Below are 22,993 nucleotides of genomic sequence, written 5' to 3' on the forward strand. Positions count from 1 at the left end.
TGTGAATGTCATAAACACTGAGAGCTGAGGTTCCCCGGAATCCATCAAATCTGGGTAACTACCCCAATACTAGCTACTACCTTCCCACTCCGAGTCTCTTCAACTCAACCACCTCGTTCAACCCATCATTCTCTACCTTCGGCACCACTGTCAGAAGGCACAGGTAAGTTCAAGTTGACCTGCCTAGTACCCATGCTCGAGGATGACTGAGCATCTGCGCTTGTTCTGACGGAGCCGTCAGACATGCAGTGCACTGGCAGCGCGCGCGAGTCTGCTGTGCGGAAGACTGCTGACTCAGAGCTCGAGCCAGGATATAGCACCGGCGCCAGTCTTGGAGGGTGCAAATACATGTAGTAGGGCGGCATGTTTATGGTGTGTGGTACGTTCTGTGTTTGTAGCTGCCCGCTCGACACTGACGTATTTACCCAGGTGCTTGTTTCGAGTGGTGACTGGGCAAATGTGCTTCCTGATCGGGGCTCCGACGCCAGCTGTGCGTTCGTGTGACTTCAAATGTTTCGTTGCGGTGCGTCAAGTCTCTGCTGGCTGTTCAAGTTGATGTTCGACTAAAATTTTCCCTCGTCATTTCTTTGATAGCACTTGAGCATAAAATGCTTACTTGTTTGTATTTGCAGGGCCGGCTCTTGAACGCTCCTGGACAATCAGATTTATGACACTTTTTGCATGTCCTTTGCGCGCGCTGTTTCACTCTAACGGGTGCAACTGCCTCTTCTTCTGCAGGCCGCTTTTGTCCATGAGGTCCTGGGAGTGCAGGGTTGCTGTACTGCAACTCTAGGTAAGCGCTATTGTTCTGCTCGACTGAGTTATGCTCATTTTGGTGCTTATTCCAGGTCTTATAATATGACTTGAGTTGTTCAGGAAGCTTTGCAAAAGAAATGAGCAGGTGGATGACTGGCGATGGATGGTGCTATACGCACCTTATAAAATATGTGAGTGCCATTTGCATGATGCTGCCACTCCTGTGCGAGAGCTACCCAGTTTGGCTGCTTCCGCCCTGCAAACTGACCTGTGACACTCTTGATGAGTAGGCGGTACAAAGCCTTCTCCTCCACAGTATGGATCGGCAGAATAGCAACAAGAGTCTGCTGGTGCCTCGCCAGGTATTCATGCTTTATCTTACAACCTTTTGCATAGTCATCTCGATACTGACTCATTCCTAGTTTTGCGCGAGTGGCTGCAGCAACAGGTAGGATGCCGAATGACTCGTTTGCAGGCTCAAAATCATTTCCATTGAGCCAAGTTGCCTGACCGCACTCCTGGTATGACGGCCGCACCACACTGGCAGTAATATCCACAAGGAGTGCAATTTGGTTGCGAGTCCAGATGTCATAAGAGCCGAGATAGATTTTTCCTGTTCGATTCACGGTGCCGACCTGTAGTAATTGAGTACAATGTTCTAGTACTTGATAATGTTAAGCACACCTCGAGATTATGCGTCAATGTGTAGTCGCGAAGTAAATTCACGGTCAACTGGGGTGATGCATTGAATGAACCAAATCGTCGGATGATGTTCTGATGAATCCCGCCCTCAACATTATTGGTTCCACGTGAGCATCAATAGATGTTGAGACCGAGCTTGTCCGTTCTCTGCAATGTGTAGAAATGGTGACCTGGGGGATCTGAGTAGTAACCTAATTTAATGTTCTCGATGACTAGACGAGCTTTCTCCCATGATGCATCATTGAAAAGAGGCTGGCCAGTCACGGCATCCTTCAGTGGGCCATAGGTCTGCAGTACTTCAGTGACACGAGGTGCCAATATCTCTGGAGGTGGAACCAGCCGCTTGATGCGCTGCCACACCCAGTCCGAGTTGGTAAGGACCATCTGGCGAAAACACGTGTTCCTCTTTTTCAGTACTTCTTCGACAGCAGCAAGATCTACAGGGTCTGGTAAGAATATAGCATCTCGAAGGGCACGGCTGAAAGGACGGCGGAGACCATGGTGAATGGAAATTTTAAACTGGTCCATGAGGTGCCAGATATCCCCAAGAACTCGAGAGCGTACTTCATTGCTCTCAATGGTGACATTATGGGAAACAAGTTCCGCGAGTGATTCAATCTGAGAGAGCCCATGCAGGTCCTTTTCTGCATCACTGGCCAACTGTTCTGGGACACCAGAATCTCTGTCATGTGATAACCACTCGCCAACATCCAAGTCTGTTGTAGGCTCCGAGTCCTCGATTTCGTCAACTTGAAGATAAGGTGAATCATGAGGCTCATATGGTGATGATGGGAGTATTGTGGTGCTATTCTGCAGTGTTGTCTCACTGGTTCTGGTGCATGTTCGAAGATCCCGTTGATAGCACAGCAGCGGGAAGGGTGATTTAGTAGCAAGATTCGAAATTGGGGTTTCTTGATGGTTAGGTCGCAGATCTGCTCGAACAAGATAGGCAGGGACAAGGATGGACGTCACAGTGATAACAATACGAGTTTTTGATACATTTACCCCATCCAGCTGTTTTGGCTGGTGACGAGCTATGTGGCCATATGCCACTGCAAGTCCTCCATTTCGTGACATGAGCTGAACCTGGGTGCTGACTGGCATTGACAATGTCACTGGACCACAAGAAGGGATAGCCGAGAAAGACTCGAAAATAGCTGAAGCTGCATAGACGTCCAATGCGGCATATTTCTCTTGCTCTGGTGACAGCACAGGATCATCCCACTTTGTGCTAACTCGAATAGATGCGTCCTTTGGCAGATTTCGGTGAAGCACAAGTGCTGTTAAGTCTGCAAGGCTGATGCGCATGTGATCCGTCACATTTCGATCCTTGGCCATTGACCCGAGTTCGAGAGCACCAATGAATGGCTGTTCATTCGTGGAATCAGCAAAGCCACAGTCCTTGTATAGGTGAGTTAAGTCTGCTTTGACTTGGACACCAATTTTGCGGACTCGTTTCGAGCGCAAGACTACCAAAAGGGATGATGGCAGCTTCAGAAATCCATTGTCTTGCACATATTGACTGATCTGTGATTTTCAGTGAGAAATGATAGCAAAGTTTTGCAGACCATCAAGCATACCGGAATAAGGTAGATGGCCTTATCATATGCCAATGATACAAGGGAAACTCTGCCGTATATTCCTGTCTCTCGGTCTACTGGCCACTCCAGGTCAAATGCAACATGCAGCTCCTTTTCCGCATCAACTTGTAGCTCATCCATGAGGCAATTCATTCGGTTATTGATCTGATAGGTTGTCCCAAGACGACATACATGCCAACCATCAGGTACTACTAAATCCTCCAATCCCAAACTCGGAACAGGATTTACACTGTAGAGAAGACTAGGAAATGCTCTCTCGAGGGCTGACTTATCACCGCGGACATTATCCGTGAATAGAATCTTGACAGGTGCATGCCCATATTTCGCAAGCGTCACAGGAATCTCGGCAAGGGCAGGCATACAGTCATCATGTCCCTTTGTTGGCGTGAGTGTCATCTTGCGACACTCGCCATAGTCATTGCAGGCAGTATGGAGGGCACCAAATGTTGCCACACCATTGACTTTACCGAGAATGCCTGTCACCTGTTCTGTTCTGAGTCAATAAGTCTTTGAATAAATCATGTAGACGGACCTTAAAGCTATGGTCATGACTGAGTGTTTCAGCAGACTGCATGGCCATATGTTGGTCCATCTCCGCAGCATGTCGTTCAATGAGTGAGTTATAAAAACATCGAAAAAATCGGTGCGTAGGAACATATCCGGCATATCCACTGGGGTCGTTCCAGCGAGGAAAGGGTTGATGTGGTGGCAAGAGCCCAGATGCACTTGCTTGCATGCGCTGACGGACGGTCTCTAGGTATTGAACATGCAACTGCTCGTAATGGCGAATGTGCATCATTCGTATGTTCTTGGCGAAAGGTGATGGCCCAATACCCCTCTGAAATGAGGCTCGCAAGACACCAACCAAGCGGTCTGTCAGGCCACTTCGATACGTTAGGTGGAATGGAAAGAGGGCTGCTAGTGGTGGTGGTATGGCTTGCAAGATTGTAGGTGACCAGCTCTGAAATGTCTTCTTGCACTCCTCGTGCCCACAATAATATCGGTGTCCAATAATGAACACCAAGTGCTCAAGATCAACAACGCGCCGTGGCTGCTGTGGCCAGCCGAGAACGCGAAGCATGACTGGCTGCCCCCTCTTGGACCGCCGGTTTGCATCCTTGCAATTTGGACAAGGGATGCGCTGGAAGAGGTGGGGCAGCCATACAAAAAAACGCGGCCGGTAGAAGTCTCGGGGCTCAATCTCAAAAGGGACGACACGGGAAAATACCAGCGGAGGTGCAGTCATGGTGAACTGCCCACTCTCGTAACACACTGGTCTCCCGGTCTTTGCGATGTCAGAATCAAGACGAGTGCAGGCATCTGCGTACTCGTCTGCAAGCCATGTTGGCATGGTTGCACGCGGTACCTTGGTCTTGGTACCATTGGCTGAGGAAGCATGTTCTGGCAATGATGAATCAGGTGCTGCCGTGGTCGGAACATCTTGAATAATGTTGTTGTTGTCGTCACCGATGGCAGAAAATTCATCAATCATGCACTCGAGTTCTGCATCCGCCCCAAAAAAGAAGTTGTCGTTGTCGTTGTCATCGTCATTGTAGTCACAGAGCAGCTGGTTGTTGGATTGCTTCGGTGAATTATTGCAGCTTGCAGCCTGATCTAAGCATAAGAGTTACTGTTAGTAAATACTTCTCAAATATAGTATTGATCAGTTGTACATACCTGAGTCGTCAATCACACTACGAGTCTCAAGATTGCGCGCACCACTTGACGCAGGAGCAGTGCTTGGCTGCGGAACAACTCGCACTGGCTCAATGTCCGACTCTCCATCAAAGATATCTAGCATATCAATATCAAAATCAGTGCACAAATTCATGACTTTGATGTTGAAACTCACCATGAATGACACTTGTGCTCGTTGGCGCACGTAATGATTGATCTGAGTCCGCGTGGGATGACTCACGTCCAGACGGAGAGGGGCTGGTGCTTGTGCTCAATTCCAAGTCATGAGTGCGTGGTTCCACTAAAGACAGAGCATATCAGCACTACAGACGGCATTGGTGTGAAAATGACTTACCTGGCTGCCTGGTGTCACTATGATGACTCCCTGCCTCTGCAGCCTGAGAGGTAGAATGTAAAGATGCTACAGATTACACAGGATATATGTTAGCAGCAAGTTGCACATGAAGGTCACATTTCGAGGCTCACCTGGTGTGTTTCGTGAAATTCCATCCTTCCTGGGGCGTCCAACTGGACAGCCCACAGTGCCCGCATTGGGTCCATTCTTTGACCCTTTTGGACGACCGCGTTTACGCTTCTCTGTCGGCGGCAGTTGAGTGGGATTCATGGTGATAAGCTCAGGTTGACCGCTATAGCATCAGAGGTCAAGGTGCCTGCCAAAAGCAGATTGTTTGGCTGAGTTAGTGTGTTTCTCTATGATTATATTTTCAAACTCAGTTAACATCTAATTGCGCTACAACTATAGTTCAACCGCCAGTCGAGTACTTGTGGCAACGTTCCAAAGCGCGTCTTCTTGAACGCTTTCTCAATTTGGATTGCTATGGAGCAGCGGACGAACATCAAGTGACCCCTCGATCGATCGCGCTGGTGGTATCAAAAGACGATGACCAAGATATACATTCAAAAGGCAATATAGAATCTTACTAATTCATTAATCGTCGTACAGCAGCCATGGGAGTTATAATAACACCAGATGCAGTGCCCCACATTATGAGTATTTCATCCAAGAATAACAGTACCATGGCTTTCGGCAGCCTCTCGTGCCGCTTGCGCCCAATCCTTCTCGCGTACACCGACCTCAACTCTCAAAACAGTCTTGTTGAAGTTTATAATAGTCATTCCATGAGGTTGGCAGACGCGTAATTCCCATCTCTCTGGGATCCGCTCATGAAGAAGAAAGCTGCGTAGGTCGTCTACACGACCTCCAAATATTGTGACCAGGATCGAGGCACTAACAGAACGCTCAGAAGGATGCTTGGAAATGGATAATGCAATGACATACTCCGCGCTACCAAAGATCTTGTGGAAGAAGCTGAGCGAGAACTCTTTGTTTACTGCATGCGCCACTGCACGACGCTTGCCGAGAATGCTAGAGCAATCTTTAGTGGTGATAATATCGTTACCGTCCCTGTCCTTGCCGGTCGCTGCCGCAAGTAACTCCTCGATGAAAGGTACGTGTTTTATCGATTGGTCTGGCTGAAGAGCAGCATCGAGACCTGAAGACAAATCATTTCACATAACTTGCAAAAACAAGCGGAGAAAATCACTCACGTAAGAGAGAGGCATCGTGTTCAATACCATTGTGCAGGTCTATTTCTTCTAGATCAAAGGTATCATCGCTGAAGTTTCTTTTAAGCATGCGAGCGAGAAAGTGCAGCACGAAAGAAGAGAAGGTAGGACTGAAGTTGTAGGTTGCCTGGATATGGTTGTTGAGCTCGACAAACGAGACCTCACGGCCGCTGCACGAGATGATGCCTAGGTTTTAAATACCGTCATACCAATGAGATTCATCACGCAGATTTAGAGAAAAACTCACCATGGTTAGCCATAGCATTGAACACGGGGCACGAGCACCGGGAGTCGGTTAACTGGGGAGGTATGAATTCTGGCCAGTGCCCTCCATAGCCTGGGTGGCCCTTGGGGGTGACATCACCTATGGGGTACTTCCTCCTCACGAGGTTGGAGACTGTGAGGAGCACATCCCAAGCCATGATCCCAACATTGAAGAAACAATGGGACAAGCCAGAGAAGAAGCCCATAGGTGTAGTTGGAGACGGAAGCTTGTGCTAAGCTTGAGTAAATATACGAGATATAAACAATATTTGGTGTCATTGTGTTGACGGTGACAAGGCTTCAAGTTTGCTTTGATGGGAAGGCTCTGTATCACCGCATACATTATATTTTGAGTAGCTGCAGGCCCGGGAGTCGCATTAATATTCTCCAAGATGAAGTATCTTGAATGAACTTGAATTCAAGCTAAAGGGAAAGTATCGTTTCTTCTATATCCGCTAGTAGGCTATGTAGGCCACCTACCAATAGACATCATCAAGCTTCTGCCACGATGCATCTAAAGTCTGGTTTCGCAATTGCTCCGACTAAAAGAAAACAGGAAATCACATACGAAGAGAATGGTTTGACCGTGTTTGAGAAACTTCATTTTCTGGAAGACGGAGGCACCTGCATAATTCTAGAGCTTGCCAGTTATTGACAGGATCGTGACTGGCAAGCATAAGGATACTAGTCAGGCCTAATAAATTGACATGTGGGTACAGTGGAAACGCAAGTTGTGTCAATGGGTGACCAGTTGAAAAGTTGATGGCAAGTCGATCGGAAGTTGTCTCCTTCCAGAACGGGAGTGTAATACATATTGAATCCTAGACTCCCACGTTAGTAGAGGAGGGTCATTGCCACATCGATCGTCTAATTTCTAAATTCTCTGTACCCGACCTTGCAACCTTAACTACAGCATACTCAGAACCAATGGTGGCTATGACTTGGCTCTGCCTCCGTTTTGGTTAACTGATGCAGTCAATGAATATGGAGGATATGACATGGCTCTTCCTCCATACGAGGCTGTCAAAAGTTTAACTGGGCATTGTATGGTGCGGATTGTTTGTTGTGGCCCATCCCCTACTGTCCTCGCCGGCCTTTTGTAGGTGAGCGAGGTTCAGTACACCATGCGAGGTTGGACAAGCCTTTTGTAGGTTATTCAACTGTCATGCGTGTGGTGAGGCCTCTCAAGCTTTTTTTGTTGTCCTTTGTGTTATCACTTCCCTTGTGGTTGCCGTGCCGCTAGTTATTTTGACCCCAACAGTAAGGCTGCCTGTCTCCATGAAATCCAATGCTAACAACTCGTTCAGATTTCAATAGGCGCAGGCGGTTGGGTAGCCTATGGCATACTGAGCATCCTTTGCCTTGTTTATCTTATGTTGTTTCTGATTCTTGTCATCAAGGTCATCAAAACTGTTGTGCGCATTCTTGGTCGGGTCGGCTTTGATCACTCCAGATGGCCAGTTGAAAGCGGATTGATCAGTGTGCTCTCTCTTCTTGGATGTTGCGGGCCACAGGGAGGTTGCCATCAGTATTGCAACCCGAGCATGTTTTGCAGCCTTACAGAGAGGACAGTGATGATGATGCAGAAAGTGGTTACATAGTGGGTGTGTGCCAGCCATTCCCAGGTTCAGGTCCCCGCAGCTCATACGACCGCACATCCATTTGTACACCTCCCTGACACTTCAATTCAGGTTTCTCCCGCATCAGTGGCGGTTGCGCCCACTATAACTCACCATACGCAATTGCCAGCAAGACTGGGGGAGTTCAACTTTCACGTTCCCTAGCATGGAACACAAGCACAGTGGGCCGGTGTCTGTTGGCACACCAACAAAGACGATCTATGATGATGAAGAACTACCTACTCCAACTGCTTCCATAGCGAATGTTGCGCGCCTTCCTGCGCTCATCGGCTCTGGACTACCTACTGGAGTAATGTTCTGGAGCAGGACCTTCTTTGCAAGCAAAATCTCTGAAGCCATGAATTGACATCATAATGTGCATACACGCCTTTTACGCTTCGTTCTTACCTTGTCCTACTTTGCATTTATGATGTACCACCTCGTGGTTCTTATGGTACACATCATCTTGCATATGTAACATTTACTGCACTCGTGTATCTGAACCACACTCTGTTTTGTGTTGCTGGTACGTATGGTTACAGTACTGGATTTAATACATGCCCTTGACATGAGATAAGTTAAGTTGTCATGAATAAATTGATGTTCATGACTTGAAATATGATGACACGTTGCAGTGCATGTCATTTTGAGAACGAGCAGGCCAGAATCAGGAGTCAGGGACTGGTGCGCAAGCACTGTTATGATATAGTATATACTATCATAGGACACTTTAGGTTCACTAGAAGAAGATGCTGTTCATACATATTCTAATATATATAAGCACGGAACGTCTGATCCCGTGGAAGCAATTCGCGTCTACCCCACGTGCGCGCTCCAGCTGAGCGCCACCCGCTTTCCAATTGTTCGATCTCTGTGTCTCCTATGGTCTCCTTTTGAATCCCAGCCGCACTTATCTCATTTTCAATCGAGAGTTATTCGTCCTCGAAAGTATGGCCCAGGGGAAAGGTGAGGGAAATTTCGATACTTTCCAATCGATGTCATCGCTCTGAAGTTTAAATGCCTCGCTCATTGAAGTCAAGTTCCGGGAAACATAGATTCATTATTCGAAACAATTATGTAATGTTACATTAGAGAACTTCAATAAAAGATCGTTGATCGTGTATAGTATAAGATTGGCGTGATCTACTACATCAGTGAACTAAAACGAGCTGTACAGAGCTGTACAGTATCCCAGCTCCCTAGCTTGGTCCCTACTACCTAGCTTGCTACAGTAGCAGACTATTTTGTCAATCTCTGTACAGATGCCCACAGACATGCCCAGCAAGCACGAAACAGCCCTCAAATAGTACCAATTTCCTCTGTCTATGTCTGTACAGACCCTCACCGATCACTCAAAGAACGTGATTTGTGCAGACAACTTGCTCCTGGTCACAGCATTCACTCTATACAATAGCATAGCCGCAAAAATATATTAAATCTTGCACACAGATACGAGCACACAACAGTAGTAGTGGATATGGCAATCAAGAGAAATGATACAGAATACGATACGGGTGAGCAAAGAACTGTGATTCAAGCACGAATCTGCACGATTTAGTCTAGAATCACCTGGAGGTGGTCGTGTCTCGCCTCCGCAGCACTGCCATCGAGCTTGATATTTTCAGCCCTGCATAAATGAAATCAGTTTAGAGTTTTTCATACAACAAGAACTCACCATCCAACTTCAGCCCATTCTCGAAGCTGTGCTAACAATCTAGGGCCATGATATTCGTCCTTGAGGGTATCTTTGATGATTTGGAGCATTTTGCGGTAGACGGGCGAGTAATCCTTCGACGAAAAATTCGGATAACATTTACCAGTACCATTCTTCTCAAGACCATCAAAAACGCAGTGGAACTGTGGAGAGAAAAATCAACACATAAGCTTGACATCGGCGGGAAGAGAACACATTACCGCTGTGGCAACTAAGGCCAGACACGATATGGGTAGTTGCATGCAGAAGTGATCTGGCTGCCTCCGCGCGACCCAGTAAGGCCTCATGTAAAAAAAGGCTACGCATGTATCACGGAGAGCAGGATGAGCCAGATTCCTCATTCTCCCCTGTAGATCCTGTTCAGTAAGGTTGTGATTGGCATAAAACCACTCACATTCTCATCTGTTCCAAACCGTAAAAACGAACCACCCTTCAGTAAATCTCCAGCGGCACTTTCGATCCAAGTCGCACGTTGTTGAGGAGGAACAGAAGACGGAGGAAAAAGTGAGTATGATAGGGGTGCAATACTTATCGCAGTTTTCTTCAGATCGGATCGCCAAGTCGACAGGTTGTCGTACAACTTGAGTACAAACCCGCGATGTGCGTCAGCGAGGCATCAGCACAAATGTAAGCAATCCACTCACCAACCGCGTCATGTTGTATTGCTGCTCTGGCCAAACCCCTGCATCGAGATAATAAATACATTAGTTCGACAAAAAAGAAAGAGCACATACCAGCTTTGAACTGTTTACCACTTTTGTCCATGCGACCAAAACTGAAAGTAAAACCTCGGAGATGGTTCCTGGCATACCCTTGACTAAAGGTGGAAATGGATTTTCCAGGGCATGCTGACCGCGACACTCCCCTTTGGCCTCCTCAAGGAAACTTTTCCAGCATGGCCCGTACCAGGCTAGTTGATCAGGCCTTGGCCCGCTTTCAGGCCCCTTGGACCTTTTGCTTCTCGACCGACCCTCAGCTCGGTCGGCAGACTCAGACACTTGATTCAACAGCTGGAGTGAATCAGGGTCGGGCAAGCGGGGCTGACTGTTTTTGTCATGGTGACGCTTCAATACGTCAATGGGCTTCGAGGTAGTAGTCTACAAAAAAAACATGAGCCTCATCTAAGACAAGTGTACACCCTCACCTGAACATCTGAGTGTTCCTGCCGCACTCCCGGCAAAGTGTCCATAGGCTTAAAAGGCGAAAAACTGTGAGTTGATCGAAATGAGTAATTAAAATCGTACCTGGTTGCTGTTGTTGAGACGCATCTGGGCAGAGTCTTCATCTTCATCACGTGAGAATTGGAATTGGAAGTCTGGTGTGAGAGGGCGAGTGACTCGAGCCTGAGGAGGTAGTGTTTCAGCCGAAAATCCTGTAGATGTAAAATCAAGTCAGTCAAGGTACTCTGGATATAATTGTTTTACCTGAATGTTCTTTCTGCCGTTGACGAGCCTCCCCCCAACCAAACTGCTGTGACTCATTATTCTCTCCTTCATCCTCTTCGTCTTCTTCATCTTCATCATCGTCATCGTCTTTATCGGTACCAGTGCCACTGAATTCGCTGTCCTCCAAATCGGATCCTACCAGCCTTGCATGAAGTGTTTGCCCAACAATACCTTCTTCCTTATGTAGGGCCGGATCCAGGTTGTCTGAATATGTAGCACCTAGTAGAGGTTGAGAACTGTGAGCGTGATCGACAAGAGCATTCTGATTGCACTTCTCCGCAATGTTCATTCCCATGGCGATATATGGATCATTTAAGACTTGAGGATTGGACTTTGCATTACTGGGAGGGATACATGTGGTGGTCGAAGGCGCAAAGCCAAACCTCCCACCACTTTGCTGCGATAAAAAGCTAGGTACTAGGGTACTAGCATCGAGGCTTGATGAATCAGGATTATATGGTGGAGGGGGCACCTAGACACGCAATCAATACGATCATTAACAAAAATTGTTGCTGTACCTTTGAACGATTCTTCCGTTTACGAGGCTGCTCTGGAGCCTGGGGGTTCACCGGATTGAGTGCATCAAGAGACGTAGTGCCCTTAGGTTTCCGACTCAATGACTGAGACTCTAACACTAAGCCAATCTTCTCCAGCTGGGCATTCCTACCTCCAGTTCCCGCATTAGGGCGACCAGAACGTCGAGGAGCGCCCATCACATCAGCTTCAGTAAGACCGAGGGATACGAGTGGCGTGCTGGGGATAGTATCGGTGACATTGGCAGCGCAAGGCCTCTTCAGCAAAGCAGCCTTTGAAGCGTCTGAAGCTTTGCGCTTAGACCTTTTCTTCTTGGGACTGGCTACTGCGCGAGGAGGCATGTTGCAATACAGAAAGCAATGAGACGAAGGATCAAGTTGATACTACTAGTACTCACCATTTTATACACTGGTACGCCATGGCGGAAGGATCCGTGTAGCCTTCTCGGAAACTTAGAGTATTCGGTTTGGTGGTGTGCAGGGCGCGTAACTGATGCAGGTAATAAAGGACCATGTGTTCGCGAGTAATACTAGATAATGTGCACCTTGAGTCAAAGCATAGGTGTCTTGTTATGTGCTGAAGTTCTATGTTTAAGTAACATATTATATAATCGAAACAACGAGTCAGCGACAAACTACAACAACATCCAGCAATAAATTTAGTTAGTACTACTGTGGTGCCAAATATGTCATACGCGGTACTCATCCGAGAGATAGTAATGATAAAAACACATAAGATTACACCTGCCCGTCTGACTCAAAAATGTCATCCGATTTCTTCCACTTCGGTGATCCCACAGGCAAAGATAGAGAGGCAACATGTTTCAACTTGCTGAGAGTGACAGCAGACTCCTTGAGTGTGGTCATACTGGATTGGAGCTCCTCATCATTGGGAAGCTGATCCAGATGAGAATCGAGTATGTGAAGAATGGCATCAAAGGTAACAGGATGAGCCATGTTATCCTTTAACGCTGCATACCAATCTTTTGCAAGGGGGATAAGAGGTTTAAAATACGGGTGGAATTTGTTTAGGAGGCACTCTTCCTCCAACAGGTCCACAAATAGGGTGGTCTTGAAGGCGAAGCACGATGCCAGGTCAAGGTTGGTCCAGCGATTAAGTAGTGAATTGGTCATGCGCTCCTGATGGACCACACCATTAGGACCGCTGAATTTAATGCCAACCCAAGCAAATATGAAGAAAAGAGATTCGAGGTCATCAGAGTAAGTGTGGACTACATGAGAAACAGGCAGTGCTGAAGAATCCGAGGAGGTTTTCGGCGTTTTTGGGGCTGGGGTTTTCGATTTTGATTTGCGCGCTTTTGCCTGCTTTTTATTCTCAGCTTCCGCCTTCGCCTGTTCCTGCAACAGTGAAACCTGGCTGAGAAGCTTGCGTGACATGAAGGGGACTGTGCCCTGGAAAGTGAATCAATTTGTGAACTCGACATGAAAGGAATGTACTTACCATACCACCAATGGGATATTTATTATCTGCAGTAATGCGTACTGCAAATTCCCAGTCAATAAGGAACCCCTTGCTGATGTCAAAATCATCTAGGATCATGGCATTATTCAGACTGCAATCGCGATGCAGAATCTTGCGTTCCTCCACTGCTGATTTCTGGACTAAAGGAAGAGACGTCAGTTCAACGCTCTCGTATAACTCAACTAGACACTTACTGATCACAATATCCCTCAACACTCTCACCAACTCTTTCAGCGTCCAGAACATGTGGAGGGGGCGAGCACACGGTTTTAACACAAGGCGGACATGAGTGCGGCTGGTGCCCTGGGTACTCCGACGTTCCCGTTGAAGGTACAACAATTCAGATGGTGAGTCTGAACAATGTTGGGTCTATGCAGAACCTAGCTGCTATTTGACCCTTAAGGGTTTCTGGACCAGGCTTAAGGCTCAGAGGAGAGGAAATATCATAAAAACTACTGAGCACTCTGACTCATACTGGTAACTGGTGAAAAGATTGATTGCTTATGTAAGCTACAAAAGTGCCAACATAAGGTAAGGTAAAAACAGTCTCTACAAGCCCAGCCAGAAATGAATCCCTACACCGTTTGCGATAATTTTGAGTATTATCAATCTCACCCTCTGATGTCATGACGAGCGAATAGTCTACTAGCTCTGGAACGCCAGGGATACCATGCATCAGTCGTAACATCTCGATCTCATTCAGAATAATGTCATCATGCTTGCCAAGGACCCAATGGTCCTTGACAATATAGTCTTCATCGTCCAAACTAACCAGATAGCAGATGCTTCCACGACCAACAAGGCCCCGGGTCGCAAAGATAATCCTCTTGATGATGTACGTGGTATCCCCTACGCGGATCTTGCCACAAGGTTTGGGTGAGTGTGCAGAGTAGGGAAATTGGGAAGGATGAGGCGTGACGGAAGATATGCTCTTGGTCAATTCCTGGGGAATTTGGGACACAAGGCAGAGAAGGGGGGCACTGGACATCGAAGTGGGATGCACTGGAGAGGGGAAGGAGGGGGATTCTTTGTCCTGTATGGGTGTAGTGGAGTCTGAGCTCCCGTCCTCATTCAAGTGTTCCTCAGAATAAAAGCTGTCAGATGCTACAGACTCGAGATAATTGCCAGACGACGGGCCCTCTGAATCAGACAGTTGAACGAGGGAATCAGAGGTGGATACAACAGGATCTGTTGAACTACTGCGTCAGGCAGGCAAGTTCTTGATTGGACGATAAGCGTGGATGTCTTTGGAAAGGGGAGGCGAAACATGCTTTGTGAAGGAAACCATTGAATCGTATCCGACACATTCCAGATTTCCGAAATTGAGAACAGCGATGATATGGGAGAATAAAGCTGGTTGCTGATATATGTCGAAACGAGTAGATACCACGTCACCCGAGTGATCATACATGAGGACTCGGAGATGATGATACACATCAGTCAACGATAAGATAAGTGCAAACCGCCTCCAGGGCTGTTCACTCATCATGATATAGGCATGGGTGTCTGTAGCCTTCCCAAGCCGCATTGCAGGCTTGTAAGCACTGTGCATCAGCTCACCAGACACCCTGATATTTCCCCACCTTGCTGTGATGTCGTCAGACAGAACAAGGTCAGGTTTTTGCTTCATCTCACTGCCAGGCAACACCTTTTTTTTTTTTTTTTTTTTTTTTTAAATCCAATTTATGTCTATGTGGGGTACAATACCCTATGTAAGACAATTCTAACTAGGAAAAATGGGGGACTTCCTAGTCCCCCGCCACGTCTCCGACTTCGCAAATGCCCTGAGGGAGGGGTGACCTCCCCCAGTCCGCCGTTCCCGCCGGCCGTTTTAGATGCGCAAGTCTTCTAATCCGCGGGACCTTTGCTGTACAGTTCGTGGTGGGTGGGTCCCTAACGTTGGCTGTGGATGATACAAGTACTCGGGTGTGACACCGTGTACGATGGGGATGATGGAGCGCGGAGCGTAAAGTAAAGTGTTTGGGTGCGGATAGCCTCGTTTCGCCGGCGCCTCCAGGTTGGTCTGTGTGGGAGGGCGTGTGTTTGGGCGGCGAGCAAGCAAGGTATTCTGTCCCTCCTCCTTCTTTCTGCGAATGTCCTTCCCTCTAACTTCTCCTTGTTCAACGCTTCTCGTGTTCTCCAGTTGGACCGCTGGTAGTCCTAATCCCGTCGTCGTCGAGTAGTGGGTTAAGGTCTGGTGTCCTGCACCCAGAGGTTTCCTTAACCGTTATGGGTCTGCTTGGGTTCTTACTATGGTATGCTAAAGAGGTAGTCATCGTCTGTCTTCATTTAGTCTTAGGAGAAACATCACCGAATATTGACCGTAGGCGGCCCGTGCTGTTAACATATCGAATGATTGAGGCACTTGCTTTGGGGTTGGATAACAGGAACGACATGGAAGAAGCGCGTCGACGGTGAGTTGTGGTGAGAATGTGTCGCACTCTCGCATACTGGGGGCATATAAGTAGGAAGTGCAGTACTGTTTCCGTGGTGTTTTCGCAGTGCGGACAGTTGGGAGAGGGACTTTTGCCGATGCGATGAAGATGCTGGTTGAGAGAGATGTGCTTGGTGCGGAGCCAGATAAGCATGCTGATATGTCGTTTCGGGAGGTGTTGGGCTAAGGAGATGAATGATCCTTTGAGTATATCAGGGTCTAGATTATCAGTATGATGGTATCGGGGTGACTTTCGCCAAAATCTGGTCCAACGCTCGAATGATTCGCGCTTCTGTGCTTGTTTCAGCGCGGATATACTGCTTGGGAGCACTCCTTTACGAAGATAAGGAGGAAGGTGCCTTCTGGGACTGGATTCCGTTCGTGATTTGGCTGCTTGTTTTGCCTCCCTGTCTGCTAATTCATTCCCCATAACTCCATCGTGTCCCGATATCCATCTAACCGTAACTTCGAAGTGGCGGTCGCGGCTGGTTTTCTTCAGTTTCGTTATCATGCTGCGAAAGTGGTCTATCAAATAATGACCTGATTTGGTCGAAAGGACTTCACCGGATTTGATCGTGGCTTGGTTGTCCACGAAGATGGATACAGGGTAGGTGACATCATCTTCCATAGAGAGTAGTTGCGCTGCTAACGTTAGTCCAACTGCCTCGGCTTCGTATACGGTGTGGTCATCTGTAGAGCCCAGGTGGTAGCGCAGAGTCTTCGGTTGAGGTTGGCCATTACGAATGAGCACCGCTGCTGCTCCCACTTGTCCATCTATGCCCGAACCATCGCTGTAAATCTTGATCTCGTCGGCGTTATTGTTATGTTCCTGAATGGCCAGTTCTCTGGTGTTAGCTATAGAGGTCTGATATGGAGTTCGGGAACTGGGGGGACGTTTATTATGCGTGATGGTCTCGATGGAACCCAGGTCGAGCTTGGTAGCGTGGTATAGGTGGTGGAGGGATGATCTGTGACGTCTGACAAGTCTGTTAGCAGCTCGTCTCACCGGTATGTACAATGGATGGGTGGTGGGGTGCGCCGCCAGGCGAATAGCTGCTTGGTAGCATAGGTTTTGGAGCCGGTGCTGAAGAGGGATCAGCTTCGCATGTACTTCCAGGGTATCCGTTGCCGTGGTGTGCATTGCCCCGGTGATACTTAGAGCCGCGATACGTTGGACTCTTGACAGACGCCTGACCACGCCTATCGAACCTCGTTGAGGGGTGTCGCCGTCCCCTATGAACAAGGGACGGAACCAGAGATCTACTGCGTATAACATCTTAGGTAGGGCTACAGCAAGGTATAATTGGCGCATTAGTGAGAGTGGCATTCCCAGGGAAGTAGAAGAAAGACGGCGCAGCTGAAAGACATATGCGGTACCCTTCGCTAGAGCATATGCGATATGGGCTCCCCAGCGTAGTGTTTGGTCCAGTATGACTCCCAAGAATCGGTGCGTTGCTGTTGGGGTGATCATGGTGTTCCTGGTTATGAGAGGAGGGCGTTCTTTGGCGGAGTTCACCGAAAAATCCATTAATGCGAATTTTGAGGTTTCAAACTTAGAATTGTGGGCTCTCGCCCAGTCGTATCCACCCTCTGGTCTTTCTAACATGTCCTTGAGGATGCCGTGAGTCTCGTGAAAAGATTTCCCTATGGCGATAAACGCAGTATCGTCGACGAAGGCTAACGTTCTCTCCTTTTTGCCGTTTCCGACAGCGATGTCGACGAGGTCCGAGTCGTAAATGACATATAAGATCATGGAGAGCGGGTCCCCCTGACCTATTCCATTGCGGATTGGGATCCATTCGGATAAGTGCCCATCAAACTTGAGCTGAGTGTGACGATCTGTTAACAAACGTTCAGTGAATCCTACCAGAGATTCTGGTAGGCGTCTCTGCCTCATGTTGTGCAGGAGGCAGTCAGTTACGGCGTTCAGGAATGCGCCCTCTATATCCAGGAATAACGCTGAAACAACTTTACCTTGCCTCCAGGCATCTTTGACGGTTGCCTCAAGTAGATGTAAGGAGTCTGTGGTGGATCTTCCAGGACGGCCGCCAAAATGGGTATCGGGGAGTAGATTGTGGTGCTCGAGGAGGTAGGTCATTTGGTCCGCGACCACGGCCGTAAGTAGCTTACACATCGTGTTGAGGAGCGCGATAGGTCTGTAGGCCTTCGTGACGGTATAATCCGGCTTTCCAGGTTTGCGTAAGACGACGGTTGTGAAGTCTTTCCATGGGGGGTGATATGTCTGGAGCGTGAATACAGCTGTAAATAGATGAAGTAGGTACTGGTTGAGCAGGGCTGCGCATCGAATGAAGACTATGTTGCATATGCCGTCGGGGCCAGGTGCCTTGTAAGGACTGAGTTTGGCGATACTTCTCGATAGTTGAGTTCCGTTGATAGGTGCCGGCGTGTGGACTGGTTCGGGGTAGATGACCTCTGCTGGGACGGATGAGACAGCTGGTGGGGGCGGAAAGAATGTGTTTGCTAGGGTCGCACTTTTCTCCTCGTTAGTGTCTGCAAAGGAGCCGTCAGGCCGCCGTAACGTTGGAATTCTAGAAGGGCCGCCGTCGCCCGCTGCTGCTGTGAGGTAGTTGTTAGCAATCCAAATATCGTTACCTTCGATCTCTTCGAGCCAACTAATCCAATGTTCTTTTTTAGTCTGCTTGATGGCTTCCGAGTACTGATTACGTTTGATGCGGTATTCCTCGTGGCTGGGGTGGTTAGTATTATCTCGCAGTCGATATGAGCAGTGACATAGTTTTGCTACTTCGCATCGTAGAATGGTGAGGTCTCTTGTCCACCATCGTTTGGAGTGGGGGTTAGGCTTCGATTTAGGGACGGTTTGCGCTATTGTACGTTGAATCGCAGTGGTCAGAGCCCGCGCTGCATTCTGGAATTCCTCGTCAGTGACAAGTGGCTGAGCAGGAGGAAGCGTATCCAGTTCTAAGGCTAGACGTTCGTTGAACATCTCCCAGTCCGTTTCCCTAAAGTTGTGCTTCTCCTCCACTGTGGCTCTCGGGACGTCGAATTCTAAGATACTAAGTATGGGGAGATGGTCAGTAGCGGGTCCGCGCAATGCTGGGTTGGTTGAGCAGCTCAGGAAGGAGTCGCTAGTGTGGTCCGTGCAAAAGACATTGTCGGGGCGTGTCCAGTTTTTCGAACTTGATGACTGTAGCGTCGGCATGCCCTTTGGTAGGGCTAATATCATACCATAGTCCGCCAGAAGGTCTAAAAGAGGCTGAGCTGCGTTAAGATAATGGTTAGTGAATAATTGGGTGTTGCGGTCCTCGTCCCATAGGGGGTGATGTCTGTTGAAATCACCGAGCCAGATCATGTGATCATCGGCAGATGGGCGTAAGTTCACTAATTCTCGTTCTAGGAAGGAGGCGAGTGCCTCCTGGGTGTTCGTTAGTAAACAATCGTTATAGATATTAAATATTGTGCATCGGCCGAATGGGCCCCGAAATTGGATTACCACAACGTCCGGCGAGGGGAATGCGAGTTGCTGCCACGAGTTGGTTTCTAGAGATTTGGAAACGAGTGTGACCGCTCGTGACTTAAGATTAGGCGCTGAGAATCTGGTGGTAGGGTATACTGCGTGGAAGAAAGGGGACGATATGGTATTCTTCATTGAATTGATGTGAGGTTCCTGGAGGGCGACGATGTCCCATTCTCGGGCGATGGGACTATTGAGGAGTGAATGTTGCGCCACTAGTGATGTATTTAGATTTTGTTGCCATACGCGTAGTCTAGTCGATGTTTCGGAGTGGTGTTCAGACATTGGGTGGGGTCGAGGGCCGTGGGGTCGCGTAAACGGAGGAGGATGTGAGAGGGGAGTCTAATATGGAGGGGGTTGAAGAGTGTTGGGCTACCGGAGTGCGTCGTCCATGGTCCCAAGCTTTGTTAGCGTTGGCATCAATGGGGATGGAGTTGGGTCCTGTGGGTGTGGGGGCCCTGAAGCCCCTTTGGCCTATGTGACGCGGTGCTCCTCGTGTAGAATGTCCTCTAGTAGGACGGCGTGACTCGAATGGAAGATTTGTCTGACGAAGGGGTGGTGGGTGATGTGGGTTGGTGGGTGGCGGAGTGAAGGTCGAAGTAACTTTCTGAGGTGGAGCTGGTTGTGAAGGTAATAGTACTTGGGTCCAGGGGTCGTCGGTTGGGAAGAACGGCATGGAGTTTTCTAGATGTTTGGCGTCTATACCTGCGCACCTGGACTCGAATTCAGGACAGTTCCGGTTCCAGCTGGCATGGTTGTCCGAGTTGCAGCTAACACAGTAGAAGGTGCGGTAGGCATTGCAGTCATTAGTGCGATGGTTCTTTCCGCAAGTGCCACAGGTGTCTTGCGGGGCCTGGCAGTCTCTTGCGATGTGTCCCCAGAGCTGGCATCGGACGCAACGTACTGGTTCGCGTTTATCCTTTCGTGGGTGTAGCTTTTCTTGACCGATGTAGATGCCGTCGCGAAGCGCTTTATTAGCTGGATGGGGATCTGTGAAATGGAAGATTGCGTGAGCAACCCGTTGATCCGGCGCTCTGCGTTGGCTTGGCTTGATCCAATTAGTCGATTCTATAGCGCCCGGAAGCATTTCATTTTCCTCTTCTACCGTGCGTAGCCAATTGGGATCTTCGATTCTGGAAATAATAGGTAAGAAGGGAACAATGATGGAAAAACGCCTATCTTTGATGATGACAGTGTTGTCTAGAGCGTTAGTAATGCTAAGGCGGTTTTCAGGGCGTCTAATCCATTTGGCAGCTGCAATAGAAGTTAGTTCAACTATTATTCCCCCGCTTCTGAGACGGGTGGTTGCTTTAATGTTGATTTCCGGTGTGTCATCTGATTGGGATGCTGAGAACGCTTGTTTTAGTTTACTCGCTATGATGGACGAGGTCGCTTCGGGGGCGAAGAGTGTCTGGCCCAGAACAGGGTCTATTAAGATCTGGCGATCTCGTGTAGCCGCGCGTGCCACCGCTGCCGATACAGGTGCCGGGGTCTGAGTGTGTTGTTGAACTATTTCGCTGTATGATTTTGAGGTTCCTGGTTTTGTCGTGCTAAGGGGAGCGTTTAGAGATTCCACAACGTTCTTGACATCAGCAATACTATTCAGGACTGCGTCGGCCGCCTTTTCAGCTCTAGTAGCTGCTGCAGATGCAGTTCCGTTGTCTTCCTTTGAATTTTCTGTTATAATGTCCTTCAATTTCGCGATTTCGTCAACGTTTGTTTTGAGGGTTTCTGAGGCGGTGAGAATGGAGGCTACATGTGGAGAGATGGCCGCAATAACATGGGCGGATAGTGAAGATGATAGGTCTGCGGCCACTTGAGTTGAGAGCGAGGCTGAGATAGACTCCGTGATTTGCTGAATGTTGGGGGTTGCCGCATTGGCGTTACTGTTAAGATTGTCTTCCAGTAGTAGGACTGTGGCGCGAAGGCCTTCGACTACGATCCGGGGGATTCCTGTGTATTGGGTGATATACAGAATCGTGAGTAACAGACTTTCGTTAGAAATGGGGGTGCCCGGTTGATGGAATGGAGACTTCTCTAGGAAGGCAATACTGCTTTCCTTGTCTTTAACATCGTATTCTTGCTGTATAATTTCATCTCTTGGCAACAGTAGGGAGATAGTGTTGCGGTAGGATGTTCTGGTTCTATTGGTGGGAGTGGGGACGCGGATGTTTGAATTGCCGGGTCCCACAGACGTTGAACGCGTCTTCCCCGTTGCCATTTGTGCTATATTCGTCAGTATGGACTACTGTACTTAGCCTGGCAAGTTTTTGGGTGGTAGGTCGAGAGTCTTTTGGTGTTGGGAACGCCTTGAACGCCGGTGAGCGCAGTGCTGGGTGCCGAGATTTTTCGGGGTCCTAGCTGGGGTGCCACTTGGTGTCAGGCAACACCTTGTGAGCACTGGCTGCACTCCATGTGCGAGTGGCATAACACTCGCGTTCGAGCAGGGGTTGTGATGCTAATAAACAACCAGCAAGAGCATTGATAAAAGATGCAATGATTTCTTCGTAAGTTGCACTCTCTGCAGCCTCTGGGTCCGGATTCACTGGAGTCCCACTGGTGTCTGAGTCTGAGTCGTCTCTAGGAGGGTCAACTGGAAGATTCCAGTTCCAAGTGCTCGTTGCAGTGTCGTACAGTGGTACAAGGGAATCAGGCGATAAGTCGTGGTATAGTGATCTGACACGTTGGTTGGGATAGATGATTTTTTTTAGGGGAATTTGGAGTTCAGACACATCAGGGAGAGGAACTTTGAAAGGCTGGAAGATATGAGATAGTAAGTGTCCTAGCGGTTGCGACACCTCTGGTGCATCCTCATGCATTACCAAACGATTTAGTTTGTCAGAGGTGATCTTGTTCATGGTATGAACATCGCTGACGTCAGGGATGGAGAGTAAGGAGGAAAGCTTAATTCCGTTGTCAACTGTCCTGAAAAAGAATGCCATTTTTTGGGTGACAATGGTGGGATCAAGTGAGACAATGCTTATCATGCGCCACCTAGCGCCCCCGTTGGGAACGGACTTGACATTGCGAGTGAACTAATAATAAATGGGCCAATGGCAATTGTCCTGCTCAGAATAGCGCATGAAGTCAAAATTATCTACAGAAACTACATGAAGAGAGGAAAGAATGTGTTTTTGTCCCAGTATTTATTAAGCCAAAATTCTGAAGCATGTTTCATACTGTTGTATGGGGTGAGCTGATTGTCCGCACTTGCACCAAAGCGAGGTACAAGGTTGACAGGTGCCCTGAGTTGCGTAACTGGTATGATATCACCCACCAGAGTACCATTTGAATGTGTCACTCATTTGAGTACATGCAGTTGCGTGCTCAGCTCACGATCACCTCTGCCTTGCAGAACAAAGTCGAAGCGATACACATAGGCGATGAAGCGGTCTTTCCACGACCAGTTTGTGTGAGGCTTGCCAACAGGATGCAGAATCAGCCTGATTTCACCAACAGTGTGCCCTGATATTTGAAAATGAGAATAGTTAGCACGGCAGAAGAGCAAAACATACCACGAAGACCATCAATGGGCCATGAGCATCCTGCATCGTTGTTAACGATGACCGGATCATACCAGCCACAGGTCCAAACACCAGAAGGTGGTGAACAATTAAGGGTCTGGGCCGGCCGTATGATACCATTGTCGTTGGATCAGTTGGGTTTGGCAGGGACAGGTGCCAGG

The 22,993-nt window shown here is 48.4% G+C and overlaps 6 protein-coding genes across 6 annotated transcripts; 1 reads left to right on the top strand and 5 right to left on the bottom strand.

The window, feature by feature from the left end:
* Nucleotides 1-1,347: 1,347 nt before the first annotated feature.
* F5891DRAFT_556388 (uncharacterized protein) lies at nt 1,348-5,408 on the bottom strand. Its single transcript, XM_041372244.1, has 8 exons — nt 5,223-5,408; nt 5,092-5,157; nt 4,912-5,037; nt 4,737-4,853; nt 3,592-4,673; nt 3,039-3,542; nt 1,441-2,985; nt 1,348-1,391 (listed from the first exon to the last, which is right to left on the bottom strand). The coding sequence occupies exons 1-7, from the start codon at nt 5,359-5,361 to the stop codon at nt 1,573-1,575; spliced, it is 3,447 nt and encodes a 1,148-aa protein (XP_041231802.1). The 5' UTR covers nt 5,362-5,408; the 3' UTR covers nt 1,348-1,391; nt 1,441-1,572.
* A 274-nt stretch (nt 5,409-5,682) lies between these two features.
* F5891DRAFT_1004693 (Chloroperoxidase) lies at nt 5,683-7,054 on the bottom strand. Its single transcript, XM_041360359.1, has 4 exons — nt 6,571-7,054; nt 6,306-6,509; nt 6,037-6,250; nt 5,683-5,985 (listed from the first exon to the last, which is right to left on the bottom strand). Exons 1-4 carry the CDS (start codon nt 6,791-6,793, stop codon nt 5,754-5,756), a joined length of 873 nt encoding a protein of 290 aa, XP_041231803.1. The 5' UTR covers nt 6,794-7,054; the 3' UTR covers nt 5,683-5,753.
* Nucleotides 7,055-7,440: 386 nt separating this feature from the next.
* On the top strand, nt 7,441-8,448 carry F5891DRAFT_556469 (uncharacterized protein). Its single transcript, XM_041372245.1, has 4 exons — nt 7,441-7,686; nt 7,739-7,847; nt 7,895-8,191; nt 8,279-8,448. The coding sequence occupies exons 1-3, from the start codon at nt 7,586-7,588 to the stop codon at nt 8,186-8,188; spliced, it is 504 nt and encodes a 167-aa protein (XP_041231804.1). The 5' UTR covers nt 7,441-7,585; the 3' UTR covers nt 8,189-8,191; nt 8,279-8,448.
* A 1,229-nt stretch (nt 8,449-9,677) lies between these two features.
* Nucleotides 9,678-10,725, bottom strand: F5891DRAFT_556510 (uncharacterized protein). The gene is made up of 6 exons (XM_041372246.1): nt 10,655-10,725; nt 10,565-10,602; nt 10,315-10,500; nt 10,121-10,267; nt 9,882-10,063; nt 9,678-9,833 (listed from the first exon to the last, which is right to left on the bottom strand). The coding sequence occupies exons 1-6, from the start codon at nt 10,683-10,685 to the stop codon at nt 9,761-9,763; spliced, it is 657 nt and encodes a 218-aa protein (XP_041231805.1). The 5' UTR covers nt 10,686-10,725; the 3' UTR covers nt 9,678-9,760.
* A 1,911-nt stretch (nt 10,726-12,636) lies between these two features.
* On the bottom strand, nt 12,637-13,627 carry F5891DRAFT_975659 (uncharacterized protein; the record flags this gene model as incomplete). The annotated part of the gene is made up of 3 exons (XM_041376544.1): nt 12,637-13,311; nt 13,361-13,521; nt 13,576-13,627. The coding sequence occupies 3 exons, from the start codon at nt 13,625-13,627 to the stop codon at nt 12,637-12,639; spliced, it is 888 nt and encodes a 295-aa protein (XP_041231806.1).
* An 8,038-nt stretch (nt 13,628-21,665) lies between these two features.
* On the bottom strand, nt 21,666-22,952 carry F5891DRAFT_975660 (uncharacterized protein; the record flags this gene model as incomplete). The annotated part of the gene is made up of 5 exons (XM_041376545.1): nt 21,666-22,233; nt 22,419-22,566; nt 22,645-22,773; nt 22,824-22,853; nt 22,886-22,952. The coding sequence occupies 5 exons, from the start codon at nt 22,950-22,952 to the stop codon at nt 21,666-21,668; spliced, it is 942 nt and encodes a 313-aa protein (XP_041231807.1).
* Between the last annotated feature and the right edge of the window lie 41 nt (nt 22,953-22,993).

The sequence above is a fragment of the Suillus fuscotomentosus genome (genome assembly GCF_016647785.1).
Source record: "Suillus fuscotomentosus strain FC203 chromosome Unknown F5891scaffold_5, whole genome shotgun sequence".
In the NCBI taxonomy this organism is placed as follows: domain Eukaryota; kingdom Fungi; phylum Basidiomycota; class Agaricomycetes; order Boletales; family Suillaceae; genus Suillus; species Suillus fuscotomentosus.